The 25,147-nt window shown below is 39.9% G+C and overlaps 1 protein-coding gene and 1 long non-coding RNA gene across 11 annotated transcripts in view; one reads left to right on the top strand and one right to left on the bottom strand.

The window, feature by feature from the left end:
- Nucleotides 1-25,147, bottom strand: part of NCOA7 (nuclear receptor coactivator 7) — a 123,242-nt gene that overhangs the window by 51,356 nt on the left and 46,739 nt on the right. For 7 of the 10 annotated variants that reach the window (XM_061623769.1, XM_061623773.1, XM_061623768.1 and 4 more), the window contains one exon: nt 11,292-11,536. In XM_061623769.1, coding sequence (XP_061479753.1) covers nt 11,292-11,536 — 245 coding nt within the window. Of the gene's footprint in view, nt 1-1,524; nt 2,216-11,291; nt 11,537-25,147 lie in introns of those variants that run through there. The other 3 variants (XM_061623765.1, XM_061623766.1, XM_061623775.1) reach the window with 2 other exon arrangements.
- On the top strand, nt 937-14,404 carry LOC133383313 (uncharacterized). The gene is made up of 3 exons (XR_009762242.1): nt 937-1,058; nt 10,689-10,797; nt 14,055-14,404. It is a non-coding gene; the product is annotated as an uncharacterized LOC133383313 (long non-coding RNA).

Raw genomic sequence — 25,147 nt, 5'->3', positions numbered from 1 at the left:
AAGTTATCCCCTTGTCTATCTTATTTTACTCATTTTATTCCTCCTGTTCCTTGGGATCAAGATGGCAGCATAGTGACTAATATTTTATTTATTTATTTATTTGGTTGCATTTATATACCGCCCTTAGCAAATAGCTCTCAGGGCGGTAAACAGCATAGGGTAAAATACATATATGGCAATAATAAAATCACAAAAAAATATGCTGGACTCTAATTCGGGAAAATCTGGGTTCACACACCCCTTCTATGTTATGAATTTCACCAGAAGAGCAGCCTTTAGCAAGTTACGATTTGTCAGCTTAAAGTACCTCAGAAGGTTCGGGGGGCGGCGGACAAAGTAAAAAGCATATTTATGGAGGAAGCCTGAGTATGTTGGGGAAAGGGCAGGATATAAATGAAATAAATAAATTAAAATCCCTATTCATGTGATTAACAATTGTATCAAGGGGAGAATGGGTCTCTTCCACCCACAAGATCCTTGTCTGTAGGGGGTACCTTGCTAAATTAAACCTCCCAAGGAACGCCCACATACTTTTCATTCCCAGATGTTCATCCAAACTTTATTTTTTTCTACAAAAACTAGCTTAATTTTATCAAATTTCATTACAAGTCTTCAAAACTCAACCCAAATCATGACTCTTGGTAAATTGTGGGCAGGATCTATTCCAAATGTCCTCCTACAAATTACAAATGGAAGATTAAGGATTTGTTCCAGAGAACAAAAGAGAAGCCAGGTACAATTCAAGAACGTAAATTCATCTAACACAGTAATGTTTGAGTATCGTATTAAGTATGTGGTGTATCATTAGTCATTCACTGGCAGATGCATAACCACAAATGAGTCTTGACGTAAGCTAAAGGGAGTCACCATCATTTTGTTTTCTATTTGTTTTAGGAAGGAGAAAGAAGAAAGAAAAAAAAGCCAGCCTGTGATGGGAGCACTGGAGTGAAACACCAGCCAGAAAGGGAAAGCTTTAAGCAGCCAATTTATCTTCGTTTCTGCGCATATACACCACTGAAAACTGATGGCTTCAGAGACCCAATTTTTTTTAAAAAAAGGTAACATCACAGAAAAAACACATCTGTCTGTGTATAATGTGTAACTGGGTCCTTAGAATTCTGAAAGATAAAGCATTGAGGTTGATATTCAGAGTCCCATTTTCTTCAAGTAGATTACTTTAGCATTATGTTTACCTTGAGGGTTAGGACTCAGGCTAACTACCCAACCATAATCGCTTACTATCTTTGAATATACACTTTTCAAATAATAAACATAAAATGCATATTTATAGGTAATTGCTGTGACCACACGAGCACACAAGGCATCAGAGAAGTATTTTCAGTGGAAATGCCAGATGTAAAATAAATAATACATAAATAAAATAATTAAGAACAGACTTGGGTATCATCAGAGAGATTGAAAGCCCATTCACCTTGTCTAGTTTTCTAGGATCTATTCCCCCTGTACCCCACTCTCCTCCTTGTGTGATAAACATCAGCAGATAGGAATCAGTGACTTGCATACCTAACAACAGGTAAGGCTGCCTGTAATCCACAGACCAGGAGAAATGCTTTGGGACTGAAAAGCTGTGCATAACTTTCAGGAATTTCTTCGTTGCCATCTCACAGCCACTGTGATCAGCGGCCACAGCTTCCGGCAGAGACTCGCAGCTGTCCCCAGTTGCGGAACTGTAGCCTGAAGATGGCAAAGCCTCTTCCCATTCCACGTTGATAGCTCTCTCAGGGAGTTTAGAGGTGGTAGCAGCAGCAGCAGAAGCCTTTCCAGGCACATCTGGCAAACAGCTCTTGCAGGATTCTCCTGCACGGTGGGCACAGCAACACTCCAGGGGAAACATCTTAAGTGCAGTAAGTCACCTAAATCATGTCTCAAAAGGTCCTGAGTTTTGTCCTTTAAGACTTTTTTTTACAATTTTCTTTTTTTAAAAAAAAAGCAAGGAAAGAGGAAAGGAAATGGGCTTTGCTTCCAACCAGCATTTTGCCACACCTCCTGCAAAATAGCCTGGCCTGGCTCAAAGCAATCCTCACAGAGAACTAAAATAAGCCACAGCAAAATGAAGACAAACCCTCAGAAGACGATTTGGCCAATTTTCTTCCTGTCTGACAAAATCAGAAGAGAATAGTACAGTTGCCAACACACACTATCTTCTTCTAACTGTCTGCTAAGGAAGTGACTGAGAAAGGAGCTTGCCCTGTCTGTGCAATCCAGCTCTGGAGAAAGTTAGGAGAGTGAGAGTAACTCTGCATACTCCACCCCTCAACTGAAATATGAGCACAGCCACTTGTAGCAAAGAGAACCGAAGGTTCCTAAGGTGCATGTAGTGTGCTAGGAAAGTTTTCACAAGTGAGGCTTATGCTAATTTTGGCATTTCTCACAACTCGACTGTAATTTGATTTACATGGGAATTTTCCCATGTGTCTTTTTGCATTCCCTGTGTCTGTAACATGAATGTAAAACCTGCACAGGCTAGCTTACACACTGTATGCACGGAACACTAAACATGGTTTAGTGCAGGGGTAGTTAATTCCCAGTTCAGGGACCTGATCTGTCACTCTCTGGCAATTTTCTAGCATCTCCAAACCCCACTAATGTTGGAAGCAGCGGTAGCAAAAAAAAAAGATTAAAGTAGACACAGCACTGGGGTGGGTAGAGCCCTCATAGGGATGCAAATTTGATGAGCAGAGAGGGGGTGATAATCCTGCACAGACACAGAGATGATCTGCAAGGATCAGCTAAAGAACAGGTACTGTGTATGTATGAACATGTAGGGTGGTCACACCCACCGCTAGCCAAAGATGAATGCAGTGCTTGGACCAAAAAAAGTTAACCCCCCCCCCCCGTTTAGCATTATGACAACAAACCACAGTGTGTCTTGGGCTTGCACACTCCCGTTCTTCCTTCTCATCCAGAATAATGGAGAGATTAGAGGTTTATGCTGCCCTTTTAGATTAACCAGTTTAGCATCCAAAACCTAAATTGTGGTTAATCTTGATTATGGTTTGTTGAAACAAGTCAGCCTCATGATTTGGCTTGTTTCAACTAACCACAGTTTGTCTAGGCTTCGATAACATGACAAATTATAGTTAATCTAAACTGAAGGTGATTACTTCCAAATTTGTCCTAATTTCTACACTGTAGAGGAGAAAGCATGTGGCCCAAGACACCCTGACACTTCTCCTACTGCTAAACTGAACTTTGGTTTAGCGATATTGCTAAACCAGCCCATTCAGTTATTAAAATGGCTCTCTTCTGCTAAAGAGAGTCCAATACACACAATAGGAACATGGAATGTAAGAAGCATGAGCCAGGGACAGTTAGAAATTGTCAAGCAAGAAATGGAAAGTTTCAACATTACAATACTCGGCGTCAGTGAATTAAAATGGACGGGAATGGGACACTTTCAATCAGGCAACTACAAAATATTTTATGCAGGAAATGTGAAAATAAGAAGAAACGGGGTTGCTCTAATAGTGAGAAATGATGTAGCAAAAGCAATTAGGAGCTGTAACACAGGTTATATAAGGTCAGAGCGAGTGATATCAATAAGACTTAACAGGAAATCTATCAATATAACTATCATCCAAGTCTACGCTCCAATGGAAAACGCAGAAGAGGAGGAAACAGAGATATTACGCAGAAGTACAGGAAGAAATTGATCACACACCAAAACAAGATGTGCTGATAATCATGGGGGACTGGAATGTAAAAGTAGGGAGGAGAGAAGAACTAGAAATTGTGGGGAAATGGGCTTAGGAGATAGAAATGAAGCAGCAGACTTATTGAATTCTGTGAAGCCAATAATTTGTTTCTTGCAAACACATTTTTTGAGCAACTGAAAAGACGACTGTACACGTGGACATCACCAAATGGGCAATACAGGAATCAAATTGATTATATAACTGGAAGCAGAAGATGGAGAAGTGCCATATTTTCTGCAGAAACAAGAGCAGGAGCAGACTGTGACACAGATCATGGACTGGTAATATCAAAAATCAGAGTAAAGCTAAAGAAGAACAACAAAGCAATCATAATGCCAAAATACAATTTAAACAACATCCCAGAAGAATATGAAGATCAAATAAGGAACAGATTTGAGGCTTTAAACCTAGCTGATAGAGAACCAGAAGAACTATAGAGTGACGCCAGAGACATTACCAGGGAAGAATGCAAAAAGACTAATTAAAAAGAAAGACCTCAATGGATGACTTAAGAAACTCTTAAAATGGTTAAAGACAGAAGGAAAGCAAAAGGAGAAAAAAACACGGTTAGAATCCTAAATGCAATAATACAGCAACTAGTACATAGGGGCAAAGAGAACTATTACAATAAATATTGTACAGAAATAGAGGATAATAAAAAAGGTAGAACAGGAGCCCTATTCCAAAAGAAAAAGAGAAATTAAAGGGAAATTTAAACCAAGAGTAGGGATGGTGAATAATCAACAGGGGAACACACTGACTGACCGAGATAAAAGGAAGATGGAAGCAATACACTGAAGAACTCTAGAAAAGAGATGCAAAATGGAAAATGGATGGGAATAGGACATTTTCAATCAGGCAACTACAAAATATTTTATGCAGCAAATGAGAAAACAAGAAGAAATGGGGTTGCTTTAATAGTGAGAAGTGATGTAGCAAAAGCAATTAGGAGCTACATCGTAAGGTCTGAGCGAGTGATATCAATGAGATTAAACGGGAAACCTATTAACATAACCATCATCCAAGTCTACGCTCCAACGTCAAATGCAGAAGAAGAAGAATTGGAGAGCTTTTACGCAGAAGTACAGGAGGAAATTGATCACACACCAAAACAAGATATGATGATAATCATGGGGAACTGGAATGCAAAAGTAGGGAACAGAGAAGGACTAGGAATTGTGGGGAAATCGGGCTTAGGAGACAGAAATGAAGCAGGAGAAAGACTTATTGAATTCTGTGAAGCCAATGATTTGTTTCTTGCGAACACATTTTTTGAGCAACCGAAAAGACGACTGTACACATGGACATCACCAGATGGTCAATATAGGAATCAAATAGATTATATAACTGGTAACAGAAGATGGAGAAGTTCCATACTTTCTGCAAGAACAAGACCAGGAGCAGACTGTGGTACAGATCATGAGCTGGTAGTATCGAAAATCAGAATAAAGCTAAAGAAGAAGAACAAAGTAATCATAATGCCAAAATACAATTTAAATAACATCCCAGAAGAATATAAAGATCAAATAAGGAACAGATTTGAGATTTTAAACTTAGTTGACAGAGAACCAGAAGAACTATGGAGTGAAGTCAGAGACATCATCAGGGAAGAATGCAAAAAGACAATACCTCTAGTTAAAAAGAGAGAAAGACCTCAATGGATGACTGAAGAAACTCTTAAAATGGTTAAAGAGAGAAGGAAAGCAAAAGCAAGAGGAGATAGAAACACAGTCAGAACCTTAAATTCAACAGTACAGAGACTAGTACGTAGGGACAAAGAGAACTATTACAATAGTTATTGTATAGAAATAGAAGAAGACAACAAAAAGGAAGGAACAAGAGCCCTATTCCAAAAGATTAGAGAAATGAAAGGGAAATTTAAACCACGAGTAGGGATGTTGAATAATCAACAGGGCAGCACACTGACTGACCAAGATGAAATAAAAGGAAGATGGAAGCAATACACTGAAGAACTCTATAAAAGAGATGCAAGGATGACAGATTCATTCACGGAGGAACCATATGATGAAGAACCAGAAATTTTAAAATGTGAGGTGAAAACTGCTCTTAAAATATTTGGAAGGAACATATCACCAGAAATAGATGGCATATCAATAGAGTTGCTACAAGTTACTTGAAACTGAATCTGTCCAAATTTTGACAAAAAAATGTCAACAGATATGGAAAATAGAATAATGGCCCACAGACTGGAAGCGTTCAATATACATCCCACTTCAAAAGAAAGGGGATCTCAGCGAATGCAGTAATTATTTAACTTCTGCCTTAATATCCCATGCAAGTAAAGTAACACTCAAGATTCTACAACAAAGGCTGTTACCATATATGGAGCGATAAATGTCAGATGTCCAAGCTAGATTTAGAAAGGGAAGAAGCACCAGAGATCATATTGCAAACATTGTTTGGATAATGGAACGGAGCAAGGAATTTCGGGGGGGAAATCACCCTATGCTTCATAGATTACAGCAAAGTCTTTGATCGTGTAAATCATGAAAGACTATGGAATACTTTAAAAGAAATGCAGGTGCCACAGCATCTGATTGTTCTGATGTGCCACCTATTCTTTGGACAAGAAGCTACTGTAAGGACAGAATATGGAGAAACCGACTGGTTTCCCATTGGAAAGAGTGTGAGACAGGGGTGTATCTTATCACCCTATTTGTTTAATCTATATGCAGAACATATCATATGGAAAGCGGGATTGGACCAAGATGAAGGAGGTGTGAAAATTGGAGGGAGAAACATCAGTAATTTAAGATATGCAGACGATACTATACTACTAGCAGAAACCAGTAATGACTTGAAATGAATGCTGATGAAAGTTAAAGAAGAAAGCACAAAAGCAGGACTACAGCTGAACGTCAAGAAGACTAAAGTAATGACAACAGAAGATTTATGTAACTTCAAAGATGATAATGACATTGAATTTGTCAAGGATTACCAATGCCTTGGCACAGTTATTAACAAAAATGGAGACAATAGTCAAGAAATTAGAAGAAGGCTAGGACTGGGGAGGGCAGCTATGAGAGAACTAGAAAAGGTCCTCAAATGCAAAGATGTATCACTCAACACTAAAGCTAGGATCATTCAGACCATGGTATTCCTGATCTCTATGCATGGATGTGAAGGTTGGACAGTGAAAAAAGTGGATACAAGAAAAATCAACTCATTTGAAATGTGGTGTTTGATGAGAGAGCTTTGCGCATACCATGGACTGCGAAAAAGACAAATAATTGGGTGTTAGAACAAATTAAACCAGAACTATCACTAGAAGCTAAAATGATGAAACTGAGGTTATCATACTTTGGACACATAATGAGAATACATGATTCACTAGAAAAGACAATAATGCTGGGGAAAACACAAGAGAGTAGGAAAAGAAGAAGGCCAAACAAGAGATGGATTGATTCCATAAAGGAAGCCACAGACCTGAACTTACAAGATCTGAACGGTTTACAACAGATGCTATTGGAGGTTGCCAATTCATAGGGTTGCCGTAAGTCATAATAGACTTGAAGGCACATCACACACACACACACACTCTTCCGCTTTCAGTTTGCATATTTCAACTTCCAAACATGTTTCAAGTTTTACAAAAAGAGCAATCAATATCAACTGTAACTTCCCTAATAATGTGGAATTTTTATTTGTTTGTTTTAGAGAGATTCAAACTTTCTCTAGGCCATATTTGTCCATGATAAAGAGATCAATATTTTGTCTCTCCCAGTCAAAAACTCCCCATATGTTGAAAAATACCAAAACAACAAATTCAGTATATGGGAGGGATGGGTGAGAATGTCTATTCAGTTTGCATTTCAAAGAGAATTTATCAAATTCACACTTTCCAAATAAATATGAGAACTGAAACACAGCCATCCTTAGAAATCCACATTTATTAGTTTGTAATGCAGTTTGGCAACTAAACAATATTAACAAAAATGCATGGCTGTGGTTGTTCAGGGTCTCAGGGGGTCTTAGATACCTTACTTTGGGCGGAACAGGGTCCCAGCAGGGTCCCTATGTCTCCACCTCCTATGAGCTAATCATCATGAAAGGGAAACATGTTAGCTTCTGAGAAGGGTCTTCCAAAACATGCTTCCTTGTCCTTTCCCACTGATTAAACCAATCAGAGTGGAAGGAGGTGAGTCAGCCACTGAGAGGATTCTTTTCAGTAGCTAACACTCTCCCCTTTCATGCTTATTGGCTCCTAGGGATGTCCATTGTTGTGGGAGAAGGCATTAACCAGGATCTCATTCTCAACCCAGCAGCAAAAAAGGGGGTGTCACTTTGACTATCATGAAGGGACCCTGCACTTCTGAATTTTCCACTACACTACTGCAAAATGCATATATTAGAGGAAAGTGTGCATAAAAATGAATGTGTGAGTTAAAATAACATGCAAAAATGCATTAGATGATGAGAAATGGCTTGCAAAATGTGTATCTTTGTCAAAACTGCCTAAAAAATGTGCTTATTAGGTGAAATTCGCACTAAAATGCTGGATAATTTTCTTTTTTAAAAAATGCAAATTGCTACAGAAATGGAGAGAACTGAATTGGAAAAATGAGAAACCAAGAGAACTGCAACTGACAGATCTTTCCAACCCTAGGATATATACACCAACACGTATTGCTTCATGCTTTGAATAACCACAGAGCATTCTCAATGCATGTCATGGGAGCCATGAATTTCTGAACCACATGTGAAAAAGACATCTCCTAGCCCTAGAAGTAAGGGAAACCTCAAGCCTAAGTATTTTGTCCATCTTTATCAGGAAGCTTGTGCTTAATCGGGAATGCTTAGTGCGAAATTCCCATTCTTTATCTAATATCCAGCAGCAAATGCATACATTCTAAATGCAACCCACACCAGATCAGGTATCAAGTATAGCAATCTCACATCCAGCCCACCTTCTCTATATCGATGCTAAGCGATGTTCCTAGCTGTAAGAGTGACAGTACATGGTCCAGACTTTCTTCATTTATATATCATCTCAAGGCTGACCAAAGGGGGAAGAATTGAATTCATCTACGATGCTAGCTTAGAATTTATTGATTTATTTATTTAGTCGTTAAGAGAAACAGCAGCAAATTTGTAGTTACTGATTTACAAGGTTCTGTCTTTAAACTTTGCCCCTTTAATGGAAAGAGGAAACAAAGCAAAACTCTGCAGAAATGACACTGAAGGAAGCCAAAACATAATCATTAACTAGAAACACTGAATCCAGTTTATGTTATCCAGCTAACTGAAGGAAATTTGCTATGAGTAGGGTTGGGCCAAAAATAGCACATCTGTATTTTGCCATTCCTCCACTTTTGGCTAAGTTCATCCATTCAGCATAATCAAGTGGTAAAGCTTAACCCGACATATATACAACATACACAGACAGAAGTTTGCATGCTTGAATGCGTATTCTTGACAATGATTTCTTGCCCTTTAAAAAGTAGCATGCCAGGGAAACGTGCCGCCCTGGGCTCCTGCTGGGAGGAAGGGTGGGATATAAATCAAATAAATAAATAAATAAATAAATAAAATTTTAAGTTGGACCCTTCCTTCTATAATGCTTGTTTCCAACCAAGGAGTTCTGTCCTGTGTCTATGCATATTATTTAAAACTTCTCACAGGCTGAACACTGCTCATTAGATAGATGTGCCACACAGATTACCTCCCCCTGCTTTTCCGTATAAGTATTGTTCCCTTACTGGGATTATGTGGGAAATTCTTATACCTCTGTTTCCAGGAATAGAGCCCAGTTTGTCTAGGGATTTATCCTGGCAGAAACAGATACTTTGCTCTTTAGAAAATGTACTTTAGCTTCACTGGATGCTCTGCAAGTATTGCCCCATCTTTTCCCCCTTCAAAAAGCTAAGGCAGAACAATGCGTTAGTAAAAAGAAACATTGTGCAGGTCTTATTTTTGAATTTATATCATTTTGATTTTGTAAAAAAAACCCCCAAACCTATGGATCTACTATTTTTCTGGTGCCCCTTCACATTCAAAGAGGCATCAGAACCTGCATGTTTACATTCAATTGCCAGAGAAAGACCTTGCATATTATAACACTGTATATCTGACAAAAGCAGAAAATGGCCTCTTTTCAAGGTTGCTAAGAAGGTTGAAATTGTATTGCTGCTGTATAAATGCTAAGCAGATTCATTATACTAGCAAAGTGTTTTATGACTCTACTGAAAAGCTGTCTTACATTCTCCACTCTAGTTACTTTGAATCTTTTCCAACAACATAGGCAGTCATTATCCTTGCAGTGTCCTGCCAAATGATGGAGTCATTTTTGCAGATTCTATTTACTCTTTAGAAGTTTCATGGGTCATTGTAAAAGTTACTTTGGGTAACACACACCATTCTTCAAATCCTTCCTTACAAGGAAATGTTAGAGCACTGGGGGCATGTTTAGCTTAGAAAAAAAAGAAAAGAAGGCCATTGGGAGACATGATGGTTTATGAAATTATTAATTGTATAGTGAAGATGGAAAGATATGTATTAGGGACATAGTTTTCCACTAAAATTCTTTGGCAGCAGAGTCAGGAAAGACAAAAGCAAGTACTTTTTCACAGAATGAATCATTATGGAATTCACAGCCACAAGATTTAGTGATGGCCACCAACTTAAACAGCTTCAAAGGGGAATTAGACAAGATGACGGTCTATCAATGATTATTAGTCATGGAGGCTATATGGAACTTTCATGTTCAGAGACAGTATATCACAACAGCAGAAGAAAGCTACTTCTCCATGCCCTACTTGGTGGGTTTCCTAGGGTATCTGGTTGGCCAATAGGGGCAGAAGGATTAAATGGACTCTTCATCTGATCTAGCAGGACTCTTCTTATGTTCTAAAAGTCAAAATGCAATGTTCACGTATATAGGCACACATTCAAAAACCTCCATGCTACTAACTACAATCATTTAAATAGTGTTACGTTTCTTTTGGTTTAAAGGTCTTTTATACTAAACACAGAGTATTCTCAAGAAAACAAAGAATCGCCAAGAACCAGAGAGATCGTGTGAACCTGTGAACAGAGGAAATGTGGCCCCAGAGCCACACGGGTAGGAATTATTTCAAATAGTTATATGGCAGCAACTCATCTGACTAATCTTCATTTTCCACAGCCTAGTTGAATTAGGCCTCCATTTACAAGGGTCCAGAGTCTAGACTGAAGACAGCAGTCCATTATGAAAGTGAAGGCTATAAAACCCAACCCATTCATCCATAATAGCTCTTTCAAATACACAGAAGAATATTTTATTTTGATGCCAAAAGCTTTTGCCAATTCTCATCTAATACTTAAAAAAAATAAATCTATACCTGCAAATTGACCTTACACACTCAAGTTGCCCTGCCAAGATTTAATAACATTACAAAGTGGAGCTTATAAAACTAAAACATGTTTATACATTCCATACTGACTTACAGAAGTAAAGTTACTGAAAGCAGAACAGCAACATAAGAAAGAACACTACACCACAAATTTAATGTTGTTACACTTGAAAAGCATTTAATGATTTGAAAAGAGTGATACAGTTCTTTGCATTAAACTCACCAATACTATAGTATCGCTTAAGATCTGTCCGCCTTATATCCTTTGGCTGACTGCTTTTTTTCTTTTTTTTCTCATAGTCCTCCTTTCCCCCAGAATTTTTGCAGTTTTCTTGAGAACCATTGGTTTGCACCAGAATAGCTTTGCTTCCATCATCTCTTCCAGTCTGAGTTCTACCCGCTGGGGTTCCACAAGCATTTGTGGAAGCAGACTCTGAATTTTGTTTAGCTAGTCTCTTCTTTTTCAAACTAGGGAAAAAAGAGAGAAATATGAACAGCTAATTCACAGAAATCTCATTAGCTAACAATTTAATCATTATATTATAGTAAATTCTACTAGATTGCCCATTAACAGACTAAGAAAGTTGTTGTTGATGTAATTCAAGGATAGGAAACTCAATCCAGCCAGTGGCGGGGTCCTTATCTCCCCCAACCCATGCTGGCCAACTTTGACAGGTGGTGGGGCCACCCACCTGCCAGTCAACTGATGTCATCTTCCTCTTAGTACCCATCAGTTGGCCATCACTGAGAACAGCCCCATCAGCTGCACTAGAGAGTTCCCATTTGGTTACTATGTAGTGCAGCCAATCCCACCCAAATCTGTCCCTGCTCCACACCTGCCTGATGTCACATATGACATCAGGTATTGTACCTGTGGGCATGTTTTGGGGAAAATGGCTTAGAGACCCAATTAGGCCTGCATGCTGGAGGTTTCCAACCACCAATATAACTCCATCTTTAATATGGCCATTAGCACCTCTCCTGATCTTATTTCAGCAGCTTCAGTGCTGCTGCAGTATGTCCCCTTCTCATGCCACCTGAGTAACATCAGAAATTTAAGTGTACATGTGAGGATCTGGCACGTCCTTCCCATGCCAACATCACTTGTCCTCAAGACTGAGACAATACTGGGACAAGGAGGAGCAGTGTCATAGACTACTTCCATATGATCTTGGAGTTCTGACATTACTGGAGCAGCACAGGACAAAGTTTCTGGTGCAAGTGATGCTGGCACAGGCCCACATAAATATAGATAAGATTCGAAGTCAGACATTATCTCAAACTAATACTACACTGATTCATGTATTTGGCAGGGATCTATTTATTATGTCGTCATCTATGCTTATAATTTCACAGTCAGCTGCCCCAGCTTTAGGATCAGCTTTGTTTTCAGATTAACATGCCATTCATTTAACTCAAGGTTATTTAAATCAGTGCCCTCTCATATGTGTTTGTTCTGAGGCTCTTATAAACATCTACAAGAAACATATGAACGACTCCATTGATGCTTGAAGAAGCACCTTTTGTTTCAAAAGTGAGATTTAATATTGTTCCCCTTTTTGGTACTACATCTACATTAGTTGTTATGTTTTGAAAGTATTGTCATTTATCATGTATTGAAATATCAACTTCATAATATTTTACAGCAGAGAATAGAAATGTACGCATGAGTATTTGGTGCTGCCCTGGGCTCCTACTGGGAGGAAGGGTGGGATATAAATCAAAATAAACAAATAAATATCATCCCGTGTAAGAAAAGGGCAACAGAGATAACTGCTATGGTACAGTGATGGGGAGCCTGTGATCCTCCAGTTGTTGTTGGATTCCATTTGCCATCAGCCCCAGCTAGAATAGCCAATGATCAGGGATTATGGGAACTGTAGTCTAGCAACATCTGAAAGGGCTCCCTATTCCTACTGTAGGCCTGACCTGGATCAAGTCCAAGTATCTGTGTTTCATCAAATGGTGCCTTGGGATGTGTGTGTGTGTGGGAGAGAGAATAAGGCATTGGCTTGGAAATGGCAGCCTTTAACAGGCACAAAAATGTTCTGTCACCATTACATTAACTCAAGATAATATTGGTGCTGATTTCCTTTCTCTGAAGCTTCCAGAGAACATGCCAAACCATGACAACGTAATACATTGTTCTGCATAATTTAAGACTACATTTACTGTCACTGTAGAGCCAACCTTGGATCATTAAAAAAAAACAACCTACCATCTTGTAGGAAAGCTTGGACCTGGCTTCAGAATGCTTATTTATGTCCACTGTCAAATATGATCATTTCTAAAGTGAATATGTTCACTCAGCACATTCTATATACATAGGGCTTCATCCAGAGGTAAGCTCTAAACTGCTGCTTTCCTGGTGTTGCATTAAGGATTTCCCAGGTAAATAAATACTGTACCTCCTTTTCCCAGGTATTTCCTTGGGTGCTCTTGTCATCAAGTTCTGTGCTATAACACCGAAACAAGATTCAGTAAGCTGTAATGCTCCCCCTTTCCAGAATCTTCTATTCTGGCTAACCCTCTTTGGACATCTCTGCACAGGCCTCCACTCTGCATTTTCTGCATAGCCAAGTCTTAAAAGCCACCTACATGCAGCTTGTACTAATTATTTACCCATCATTTCAGCAGCCATACAGGCATATGAGCTCTTCAAGAGCAATGCAATCCATACGAGGAAAGAGAAATGTTAGTGTTGTCCTACATCTCACAACCCAGTTTTTGTGTATATCCCAAATGCAATTCACTTTGGGTGCTTCCAGACTGTGGGTATTTTATGAGCAGGATTCAACTGCACATTGGCAAATTTAGGTTATGCAATGAAAGTGGATTTGTGCTTTACTGCAAAAAAGCTGCTTCCATCTTTATTTATTTCACTTTTTGTGGTAAGGAAGGTGATGGGGAAATACACTGAAAAGTATGGAAGAACAATCACTTGATGCAACATCATGTAATTGTTAGGAAATATTTTATTTCCTAGGCCCCAAGAGTTGTCAAGAGTTGTCAAGAAACGCTACATTATTGCCAGAGCTAGTGCCGCAATGAATCATGGAACTTAAAGAAGGTGGGGAACACAAGACTCTAAGTTTCGTTTTCCTCTCATGAGAAATGACACCCAGAGGTGCCTGTAAGACTGTAACATCTTGGTAAAAGAGATAACGTGTATCCCCTCTGATTGTTGCTATTTCTCTCTGTCTTGCTTCACTATACACATCCTGTACATTGTAGCTAATTCAGCACAAAGCGAGAAGTATTCTCAAAATACCTTATTAGAATTGTATCTATAAGATTTACGTCACACTGCTGAGTGGATAACTTTCACAGGCATACTAGCAACATCTTTATCTCTTTTGGTGTCAATCTAATTCTTTTCCTCGCCTTTTCTTAGTTCTTATCTCAAAATAAGTTTTCTTAGATTGACAAGTGTATGAATTCTTTATCAATCTCTCACTTTCTAGAATTATAAGTAATGTAACAAGGATAAACAGATGCGCTTGCTTATCTCTGTAATACTGTATTCCCTTTGTTATGATTTTAATAATATTATACTTTGTTTTGCTTATGAAACATATAATGAGGCTTTACTTAATAAACGATGCTCTCTTTCTTGCCAGACTGCGGTCTGTTCAGTTAGAGACCCCTCTTGATCAAGTAGTATTGTGTGTCTGCTTTATGTTTGGTATCTGGCTGAGCCACTGAAACAGGTAAATTGAATTGTCAAACTCACCCTCCTATTCAGGGCTGAGGGGTGCGTTAGCTCGCCCTTTCTGGGAAGGGGAGGGAGCTTAGATTTGGACCCAACATAATCTCTGCACAAACAAATCAGAGTGAATGCTCAATAAGCAGCAGCCGTTATACAACCTCTGCACAAACTCTGTGCAATCAGGATGAGTGTTCAAACTGGAAGCAACCCTAGAGAATAATACCTCTAATCAGTGTTAACATGAGTCTGATTAAACTACCACTACTTATGCAAAACCTGGTATGAACATAAGTCATTCTTAACTTACTACTCTATTTAGAACTCACAAAATGCAATGGCTTGCAGAAATCACATTATCTTTGTAATAAGCAAGAAAAAAATTGTTCAAAATATAGCAATTGGAGGCTTCTCCCAAAATATGTCTGAATATAAGATGTCAACATTTTCACCATAATGATAAAGACAACATGCCTATGCACATTCATTTGTGCCAGAGGCAGGCAATGTACAGTCAGTCGCTCCCCTCACAGTGGAGGACAAAGGGCAGCCATTTCAATTGAAGGAAGAGCCTGCATGAACTGAGTCATGTTCTGGGGGTAGAGTCATCCTGGGAGGTAAACTGCTGCCATCCAAGCACACTTTTCAATTTTGCCTACTGTAGGAAGAACAGGGTCTATTGTTCAGCTTGTTGAGGAAAGAGAGAACCTATTCAAATAATTGAGTTGATCTTCTTCCATCTCATCTCCCTCTTCCTCCAAGTTCAATATTTCTTCAGCAGGCTTGAGATTCAGGAGTACCACTATTTTCTAACTGCTCTATGGGAAGGATTTCAGAGGGAAGAGATCGCCGGCTGAGGAGCGAGTCCTTCTGGAGCTGCTGAGCTCACTGCACAAGGCAGTCCCACTGTGGAGGCACAGCAAAGAACTGGGCGTTCTATGAAAGCAAGGAATAGCAATCATTGGGTCCTTAGGTGAATGAACACCAGGGATGGTGAGAGACCATGATCCGCATTGTTTACAAAACAAATAAAATTAAGCCAGACAGATTTAAAAGTGTCACATTTCTTTTGTCCTTAGGCTACTCTAATTTTGGGGGTTAACTTCTAAAAAAGTAAGTTATCAAAGGTTATGATATTGTACCCCTAAATCCACCCTTGTAAAGTCTTTCCAGTTACAGGCAATAATTATTATCATTTATATACCACTTAATATGCTAAATCTCTAAGCGGTTTACAAAAAACAATAGTATAAAAATGAAATTACAAAGAAATACATCAGTAAAATCAGAAAATCTATCAATAAAACATTGTTGAAATGGAAATGGACTGCCTTCAAGTCCATCCCGACTTACAATCCCGTCTTACGACGACCTTAGTAAGCGGTATTCAGAGGGGATTTACGCATTGCTTTCCTCTGAGGCTTAGAGGCAGTGACTGACCCAAGGTCACCCAGTGAGCTTCATGGCTGTGTGAGGATTCAAACCCTGGTCTCCCAGGTCATACTTCACCACCTTAACCACTACAGCACAATAAATAAATAAATAAATAATAAAACAGCAGTATGGTACACACACTGTCCTACACATATTGCAGTTGTGCACATTAGCATGCTAAACTCAAGAGTGCTGTTCCTGCTTCTGCCTCCTGAAAAAGATGGTAAATGGCTAGCAATAGCTCGTTTAACCACTTGGTGTTAAAATCCACTAAAGTGGTAAGTATGCTCTTAGGGAACTGAGCAATGAGGAAAGACAAATAAACCATTTTCGGGCACCTAAGCTGCAACATTTGGTTACTCTGTATTGTAATATTGACCTAATATCTTATTAACAGAAAACTACATGACACATATTCTAAAGCCAAACCGGCTGGTACGTGGGAGCCCCCCCCCCGCTTCCTTCGGAGCACTACTGCAGCAGACCCAGAAACTTCATTCCTGGGTTCTTCTATTTGGTTACAACAGATTGCCACAGAGCGGATTTAATTTTGCAAAATATCTCAAGTGTTATATAAAATGTATGAGGAATTAAAGAAGAAACAAATTAAATGTTATACCACACCACTAAACTGAACTACCTTGCCTATTCTCACCTATAACTGCCCACCCAAGTCCCACAATAGGACATCCTGTAGAATTTTACAGATAAGTTAAACCTGTTTTTTAAACACGTAAAAACAGGAACAAATGTTTTTAAACCACATGCTTAGTGTCCTAGTTTTGAAAGCCTGAAGCCGCTGGATTCTTCCTATGCAGCCTGCTTTCAAAAACTGTCTTTACATCCATTCTAATGCAACAATACCACCAAAAGAAGAAACTAGCTTCCCCCCACCCCCTACAAGAATCAGTACCACCAAGAGGCTAAAGCTGCACAGAAAGAAAGCACACAAAAGTTAGGGTTTTCTCCCTGTTTATGAAACTTTTTCTTTTAAATACCTGGCATTTTACATCATTAAAGACTATCTTATAATTTGTTTACGGATCTCATTGACAAAGAAAGCTACTGGACTAATCACTGTTGTAGTTTAGATTTCGGGATCCTCTGCATTTTTTTCTTTACAAAATTCATTGGTTGTTCTCTTTTTTGTCTGTTGTGAGATCTATCAGAAAGCCCACAGTTCTCAAATAGTGTCTCCACAATACCATAGGGCTACTAACTCTTGTGTCTTAGGCTGCAATCCAATATACACTTACCTGGGAGTAAGTCCCATTGAACCCAATGGAGTTTACTTCTGAGTAGACATGTACTGAAATATCAGCCATAGAAAATTAATGTAGCAGAAACCTAGAATCAGAACCATTGCAGAAACTTGATAATATGGTTGTAGAAAATGTAGTTGTTACATGCCTTCAAGTCGATTACAACTTATGGCGACCCTATGAATCAGTGACCTCCAAGAGCATCTGTCATGAACGACCCTGTTCAGATCTTGTAAGTTCCGGTCTGTGGCTTCCTTTATGGAATCAACCCATCTCTTGTTTGGCCTTCCTCTTTTTCTACTCCCTTCTGTTTTCCTCAGCATTATTGTCTTTCCTAGTGAATCATGTCTTCTCATTATGTGTCCAAAGTATGATAACCTCAGTTTCATCATTTCATCATTCAATACTCTTGTCTAATACCACTTAGAGCACTTAGAGTTGAAGTATCCACAGTATGTAACCATGGAGGACTTAGACAATGTTGATTTATCCTTGGAATACTTGTGCAAGTCAAACAAACTCTGTATTCAGGGCAGTCAGCATCTACCCTAGTCTGGTTTATTTACCAAAATGCCAGTTCTCCGTAACTACATCCAGGGTAGATCTGACTATTAAACTGGGCGTTATCAAAGGATGCTTCTACTTGGAGGTTTAAACTCTTATTGTACCACAGGGTTATTCAGTTCTTTCTCCAATTCTCCATATGTCAACGTGACAGATGTGGGGAACAGAGTGTGTAGATGGCTGGAGCAGTGTTGAGTGAAGTGCCATTAGCAAAAAGCATCCCAACACTACACTGTAGATCTGCCAACAGGTTCGAGACCACATCACTTATTCTGAACCTATCAGCACCAAATTCTTTTAAAAATAGTTGTTAAATTACAGTGTCTCAAAATGAACCTACCAGGAAGAACCACCAAGGTGCAAATACATTAATAGGTGCAGACAGATAGGGGGAAGGTGGCAGAACAAAGGAGGACAACTTCAAGGCAACAAAAGAGCAATGGGAAAATAAATAATTATTCAATGATTGGAAGAGACATCTGTCCTCTTCCCTGTACCTTGAGGGCAACAAGGTAAGCAGAGAGAAATTTGTCCATCATTCATTGGTTTTCCTGGCTGCATATCTTTGCTCTTTGTCCACATAAGACCCTGGAAAAGCATTCACAACATGTCACGTATGGAGAAAGAACCCATAATTAGAGCCCACTCATGCGTGAAATGCATGTTCTACAGCCATGGCTAAAGACCAGTTTGAGAACCACTGTCCTCTATGACACTGGAACATACTGATCGAACAGCACTAAGAAAGATCACATAGCCTCTTCAATATATTGTTCAACAGGTAACTTTAATGAGACACCTTTCCTAAGTGCTGAAAGCTCTTAGGAAAATTAAACGTAAGGCACAACCATTTCAAGGTGTCGAGGCCAGGCCAGGACTATGGGCAACCATATTACCCAACCAACCAACTTAGGGTCCAGAGCTGGAGCCTGAAGTGCAGTAGGCAGAAGGGATAGCTCTGTCGGAGGCAGTATGCTTCTGAATACCAGTTGCTGGAAACTGCAGGAGGGGAGAGTGCTCTTGTGCTCAGGTCCTGCTTGCTGATTTCCCACATACATCTGGTTGGCCACTGTGAAAACAGTATGCTGGACTAGATGGGCCATTGGCCTGATCCAGCAAGCTCTTCTTTTGTTCAAATGTTAACAAATAAGAGCAAAAGGTCAGGGTCTCAGACTTCATAGAAACATTAACTCAGGCCAATCCAGAGGCTTCATATTGCCTCCCAATTACAAGGCCCCATTTGCTCTCTCAGACCTACCTGGAAATGCTGAGGATTGAACCTGGGACCTTCTGCACACAAAGCAGATGCTCTGCCAATGAGCTACAGCCCTTCCTTTCCTGCTGATGACACAAATTTTAAGGGTTAGCTAAGGATATACAAATGCACTTCCCAGCTTGCTACTGGTGAGCACACCTTTTACTCTGGTGAAAGCAGAGAGCCCCTGCCTTCCTTGATGCCATGCCATTCCAGCGAATACGATTGGTATTTGCTGTCACTGTTGCTTTCAGTCCAAAAACAATACGTAATTGATTAGATTTTCCCTCCATTTGCATTGTGTTTCCTTTGCACTGAATGAAGAACATAACAGTGTAAGTTATGTAATTAGTTATGCAAGTTACATAATTTTGCCACAGCAGCCAGCGAGGTGAATAACATAGTTTTTGGCGGAAGATGAACTGCAGTGAAATGGAAACAATGCTGCATGCAACAAATAGAGGACGGGACAAGTAAGATGCCTTTTTACCCCACTACCTGTGAGGAAAGTTTGAAGGACTGACTGAAGAACTGACTGAGCATGCTTAGCACGGAGAAGGCAAGACTGAGGTGGGACGTGAAAGCACTCATCAAATACTTGAAGGACTGTTACATAGATGAGGTCAAATACTTGTTCTCTGCTATCCAGAACACAGCTACATTAAATAGACGTTACAGTAGATTTTGACTGAAATTGGGAGACACATCTCATCCCAAAGACTAGCTTGACAATGGAAGCAATTATTCTATATGGGTGGGAGGCTCTCTCTTGCTGGAGGTCTTCAAGCAGAGTCTAGACAGCTATCTGTTGGCACTGAGCAGGGAGGTTAGTCTACATGGTCTACAACAGCTCCTCAATGATTCTACGACAATGTCTCTGAGCATACATGGTTCATGGTAGGTCACCAGGCCAGTCACAGCCTCAGAATTCTTGCCACCGGACCTTTTGAAACAGCTCAGTTATCCCACAGACTTAACTGTGATCTGAAATTTCAACAGAAGGGGGGGGAAACGAGCGTCTGTCAGATAAAACTATTTACAGTATGCAGACATTGTGCTGACAAAACCAAAGGTTATTTCAGTCTACAGCAAAGGCAAAAAAAGGGAGGGGAGGAAGGAGCCACGAGGAAAAATAAATCACCCAGAAGAAAAAATAAAAGCAATTCAGAGAATGGTTATGTTTATTTAGGAAAAAATACTCCATAGTTAAAAAACATGAGATAAATTTAATGAAAAAATGATAGACTCTCAAACACAGAAAACCCATATTAATGCATCTTAGTGTAGAAACACACTCATTGTTTTGCTGGTTCCAATGCATCTCCACCTGTCTCTTCTGAAAATGGGGCACATGACGCTAATCAAACCCCATCCCTTTTTACTGTAAAATGCAGGCTGGGTGCATTTTTTAAAAAAATCAGCTTCAACTAGATTTCACAGCTAAGCGGCAGATCAACCCGTTCCCTCTCCAGGTGTGGCTAATGGAAATGCTTTGATCTGTCAACTAGTGTGTTTGCAGCCTTAGACTAAATGCAGCTTTGTGTGTACATTTACCATATCAGAGTACGTGGTGCTTTTTTGTACTGACAGGTGACTTTTTCCATAGCTAGGATGTTATAGGCAATGGCAGGGATCACGGACGTGCATTCATTTGAATGTGTAGAGAAGAGCACCAGGCATTATAAATGTAAACCAGGGGTTAGGAACCTCCAGCCTCTGGGCCAATCATGGCCCATTCAGGGGGTCCCATTGGGCCCCCAAGGCCATTTTCCCCAAACTATGCCCACCAGCCCATGTGCTGACACCACTAGTGACATCAGCAGGTGGGTAGGAGGACAAGTTCCACAGCAGGGAACAAGTTCACAAAGCCAAGGCAGCAGGATTTAGTCTTCGCTTATCAGTGGAGTGGGGATTAAAGTCCTGTGCAAAAGTAAAGCAGTTCACACACATGAGCTGCTTCAAAGAGGCTTTTGCAGAGGCTTTAAGACAGTTCCTGCTCTTCCATTTGCTCAAACAGAAGAAAGGTCTTGCAGACTTTTCCAAGTCTCCTTGCCTTTCCCTTTTAATTCTCCACAATCAGGGACCCAAAGGGGGAGAGGGAGACTTATAGAATTAAAGGGAATTAAAAGGGAAGCACAAGGTGACTTTGAAAAAGTGTTTCCAAGCCTCCCCCCTTCCCCTTTAAGGATACGATTATGAGACTTAAGGAAAACACAAGGGATTTTGACAAGTGGGTGCCTTTCACTCGCCAGTCATGTGACTTCACAATGACAAAGTGTGATTGAGAGGTGGGCAACCCCCATTCCAATTGGCCCCATGAGGCATATTCTAATAAGGATCTGGCCATGCAGCCAAAAAGATTCCCAACCCCTATGGGGGTGGACTATGATATTATCTGGCAGCTTTATATATGCACTTCATATTTTTTTAATATCTGAACCCAGCTTAGAAAAAACTAAGGCAACTCACCTATGTTTAGCACAGCATGGGGGGATGCAGTGATGCTGAAACTGCTAACCATCAGAATTGGGTGAACCAAGGCAAAGAAAAGAGGAAAACGACTGCTGATGGGCAAAGGAGTTTCATCTGCTGTTAATAAAATGTACAGCGCAGTGGCACGAACTACATGGGCCTTCTCTGTGGCAGTTCCCCATTTGTAGAATGCTTTCCTTGGTGAGGTATGTCTGCCCGCACTGTTTATTAATTTTCCAGAGGAATTTAAAAATATTCCTGTTTGCCCAGGCATTTGATGGCTGAAATATACTATTCCTGGCAACCTTGAAATTATTAGCTGTGAGAGCATTAGGTTTTTATTTATTTATTTATTTATATATAAGATATATCATATAGATGTTAAACAGCATAGGGGACAAGATGGTACCCTGCGGCACCTCACAGCACAACTGCCAGGGGGCCGAAAGACAGTCACCCAATGCTATTCTCTGAGAGCGACCCTGGAGATAGGATCGGAACCACTGCAAAACAGTGCCTCCAATACCCAGCTCACCAAGTCGGCCCAGAAGGATACCATGGTCAAAAGCCGCTGAGAGATCAAGTAAGAATAACAGGGTCACACTCCCCCTGTCCTTCTCCCAATAAAGGTCATCCATCAGGGCGACCAAGGCTGATTCAGTCCCATATCAGTTTAAGCACTGATATGTTTGCTACCCTGGGCACCCTTGGGAGGAAGGGCAAGATATAAATTTAATCAGTAAAATAAATAAATACACGGCAAGTTCGCCATCCATAGACTACTGCTCCTGCCTCCCCATGATTATAGGAGCGTGACAAGACTTGTCTCACCATGCTTGTTGAATCTATAGCAACAGAACCCTGCCACTTGCTCAGAGCTGCCACAAGACGATGTTAAGCACTCCACACACAACAACCAGCTGCCTGTTTTCACCCTAGTGCTTTGTCTCAGTGCATTGCAGGCCTTAACTGATATTTCAAAACACCAATTACTTTATCTGGATGAGGTGCCCCATCTAAAGGCCAATGAAACAAAGAATTCTACAAAACAGGGATGGGAACCTTTTTCAGTGTAAGCGCCGCATGCCCTCATGGGCACCCTTCCAGGGACCACATACCAGTGATGTGAAGGAGCCACAGGCAAAAAGTGGGTGGCGCAATGGATGCAAGACTGACCTTTGTATAATCAGAAGCAGTGGCAGCTGGTGGTTCCATGTCAGTGGTACAGTGGAATCTGCTCCATGCTTTAGTCCAAAATTTCAAGGAGCTGTCCAAGGCACTGAACCTATAGACAGCTTCTGGAAAGTCTGTCCTAAAACCCAGAGTAGATTCCACTGCTCTACTGACATGAAGCCACCGGCTGCCACAGGTCAGAAGTTTCTACACACAGGCCTCTTTATCCTTCATTCAGGCACATATTCTAGCCACACAAAGAACTTGAAGAGGACATAGAGCAGGGCCAGTGACAGGTATGGTCTGGGGAAGGGCTGGAGAGAGGGGCTGGAGAGTCTTCTTGATCTTTAGGACGGAAGTATCCCATCTTTTATAGTGTCTATCACTGGCAGCTTGCTAAGTAAGTCTCTAGGAGGCTGTTTCCTAGATTGTAGCAGTTCATCACATCTTTGGGTATTTCAGTTTTTTTTAAAAAACTACATTGCTCCCTTTCAATTCACAAACTATTTTATGACCTTGAGATGCAATACATTTTTTCTTCCAAAAAGGCATCATAGATTCCCTTCCATTTCTAAAAGCAACTCTGCACTATTAAATGGTTCTTAAAAGATCAATTATACTTTCCCCCCAGATTACATTCCACAGTAGAAATTTCATTTTGTTGCATCGAGTATTATTATTAATGATCAACAATGAATACAGACTGAAGAGAGTTGATAGCACAGAATCGCCACAGCACTTTTTTATTGATGTTACAGCAGAATTCTTTTTTAAAAAACAGTATGATTAAAAATATTTTTCAAGAAACTCGATTATTTTATCACACAGTAACGTCATGTATCTATTATTTAAAACGAAGGTCAACATAATATTACAAACCATAAAATTCTAGCTTTTTTACATTCTATCAAAAACATTTTAAATTAAACATTGTCATTCACACATGCAGCACAATCCTAAGCATATATACTAAGCTACTGTGAGAGCAATGCAACTGATTCCCAAGTAGGTGTGCATGGGATAGTACCCAATAGGTTATATCTTACCAAGTCATATTCAGAGTACACCTACTGAAAGCAACATATTTAAGTTAGTCGTGAGTGACTAACTTAAGTACACTAACTGAATGAATGAATGAATCATTTTATTACGGTCACAGACCACATATTAAAAAACATACAGTATAAAAGATTAAAATACTTAAGAGACAAAACCACCAGAATTCCTAAGGCCCATAGATAATTCTTTAAGGAGCGGGCTGGCAACATTTCCTAATTTGTACTGTAATGAGAAAAAACTTTGCAACATTAGTGGTGACGTAAGAAGACACATCACTTAAACAGATCAACACCAAATTGGCAGGATTGCCCTTAGGCAAAGCAGTTAACAAAGGAGAGATTAACTTCCTTCTAAATTCATCATACAATTCACAGGAAAGAACATGTTCTACAGATTCTATTACACCAGCTCCGCAAGGGCATGTCAGTTCACTGACCGGATCTTATTAAAACGGCCTTTTAACAGTGCCGAGGGCAGCATGTTGAATCGAGCAAGAGTAAATGCTCTCCTATATTTTTAGATGGTCAATGAAAACATGTAAGGGGCCACAGTAATTCCATAATTACTAAAATTACTATAAATTAGTGGGGAGCAGAATTTATTGGCTGCATTTCTCAGGTGCTGTAAATCTATATCTATTAATCTTTGAGCAACAGAGATCAGGGCCTTCTCAAGTCCATAATTCCCCAGCACTTCAAGAGAAAAACCCTAAGTGTTTATTTTTTTTCACCACCGCATGCATCCAACGGCTGTCAAAGGAATCTGAGAGCAGTAGGGATGCTAAGAAATGTAAGCACAGCCACCACTTCAGGATGCCAGTCCAGGCTTTACAAGCTACCAAACAGGTACCCACTTCTAAGTAGATAGCTGCATTACTCACACAGAAAGGGAGACCCAATAATTTCCTAAGGAAAGTTGATTGTATTCTTTCTAATTGGGGGTTGAAGCTCAGAATCCAGACTGGGACACCATATGTAAGCTGGGCCAGAGTCTTTGCTTTATAGATTTGAATAGCAGCAGGAATGTATTGGCCATCTTGCAAAAAAAAAAAACACCCTTAAAATAAGCTGTTGGCTAAGACTCGCTAAATCAATTCCCTGCCTACGCTGTTGAGACCAAAGCCCAGAGCTTTGCATTTGGATTCCAAGATATTT

Source organism: Rhineura floridana, chromosome 4, assembly GCF_030035675.1.
Source record: "Rhineura floridana isolate rRhiFlo1 chromosome 4, rRhiFlo1.hap2, whole genome shotgun sequence".
Lineage (NCBI taxonomy): Eukaryota > Metazoa > Chordata > Lepidosauria > Squamata > Rhineuridae > Rhineura > Rhineura floridana.
This window is presented reverse-complemented; position numbering and strand designations above follow the sequence as displayed.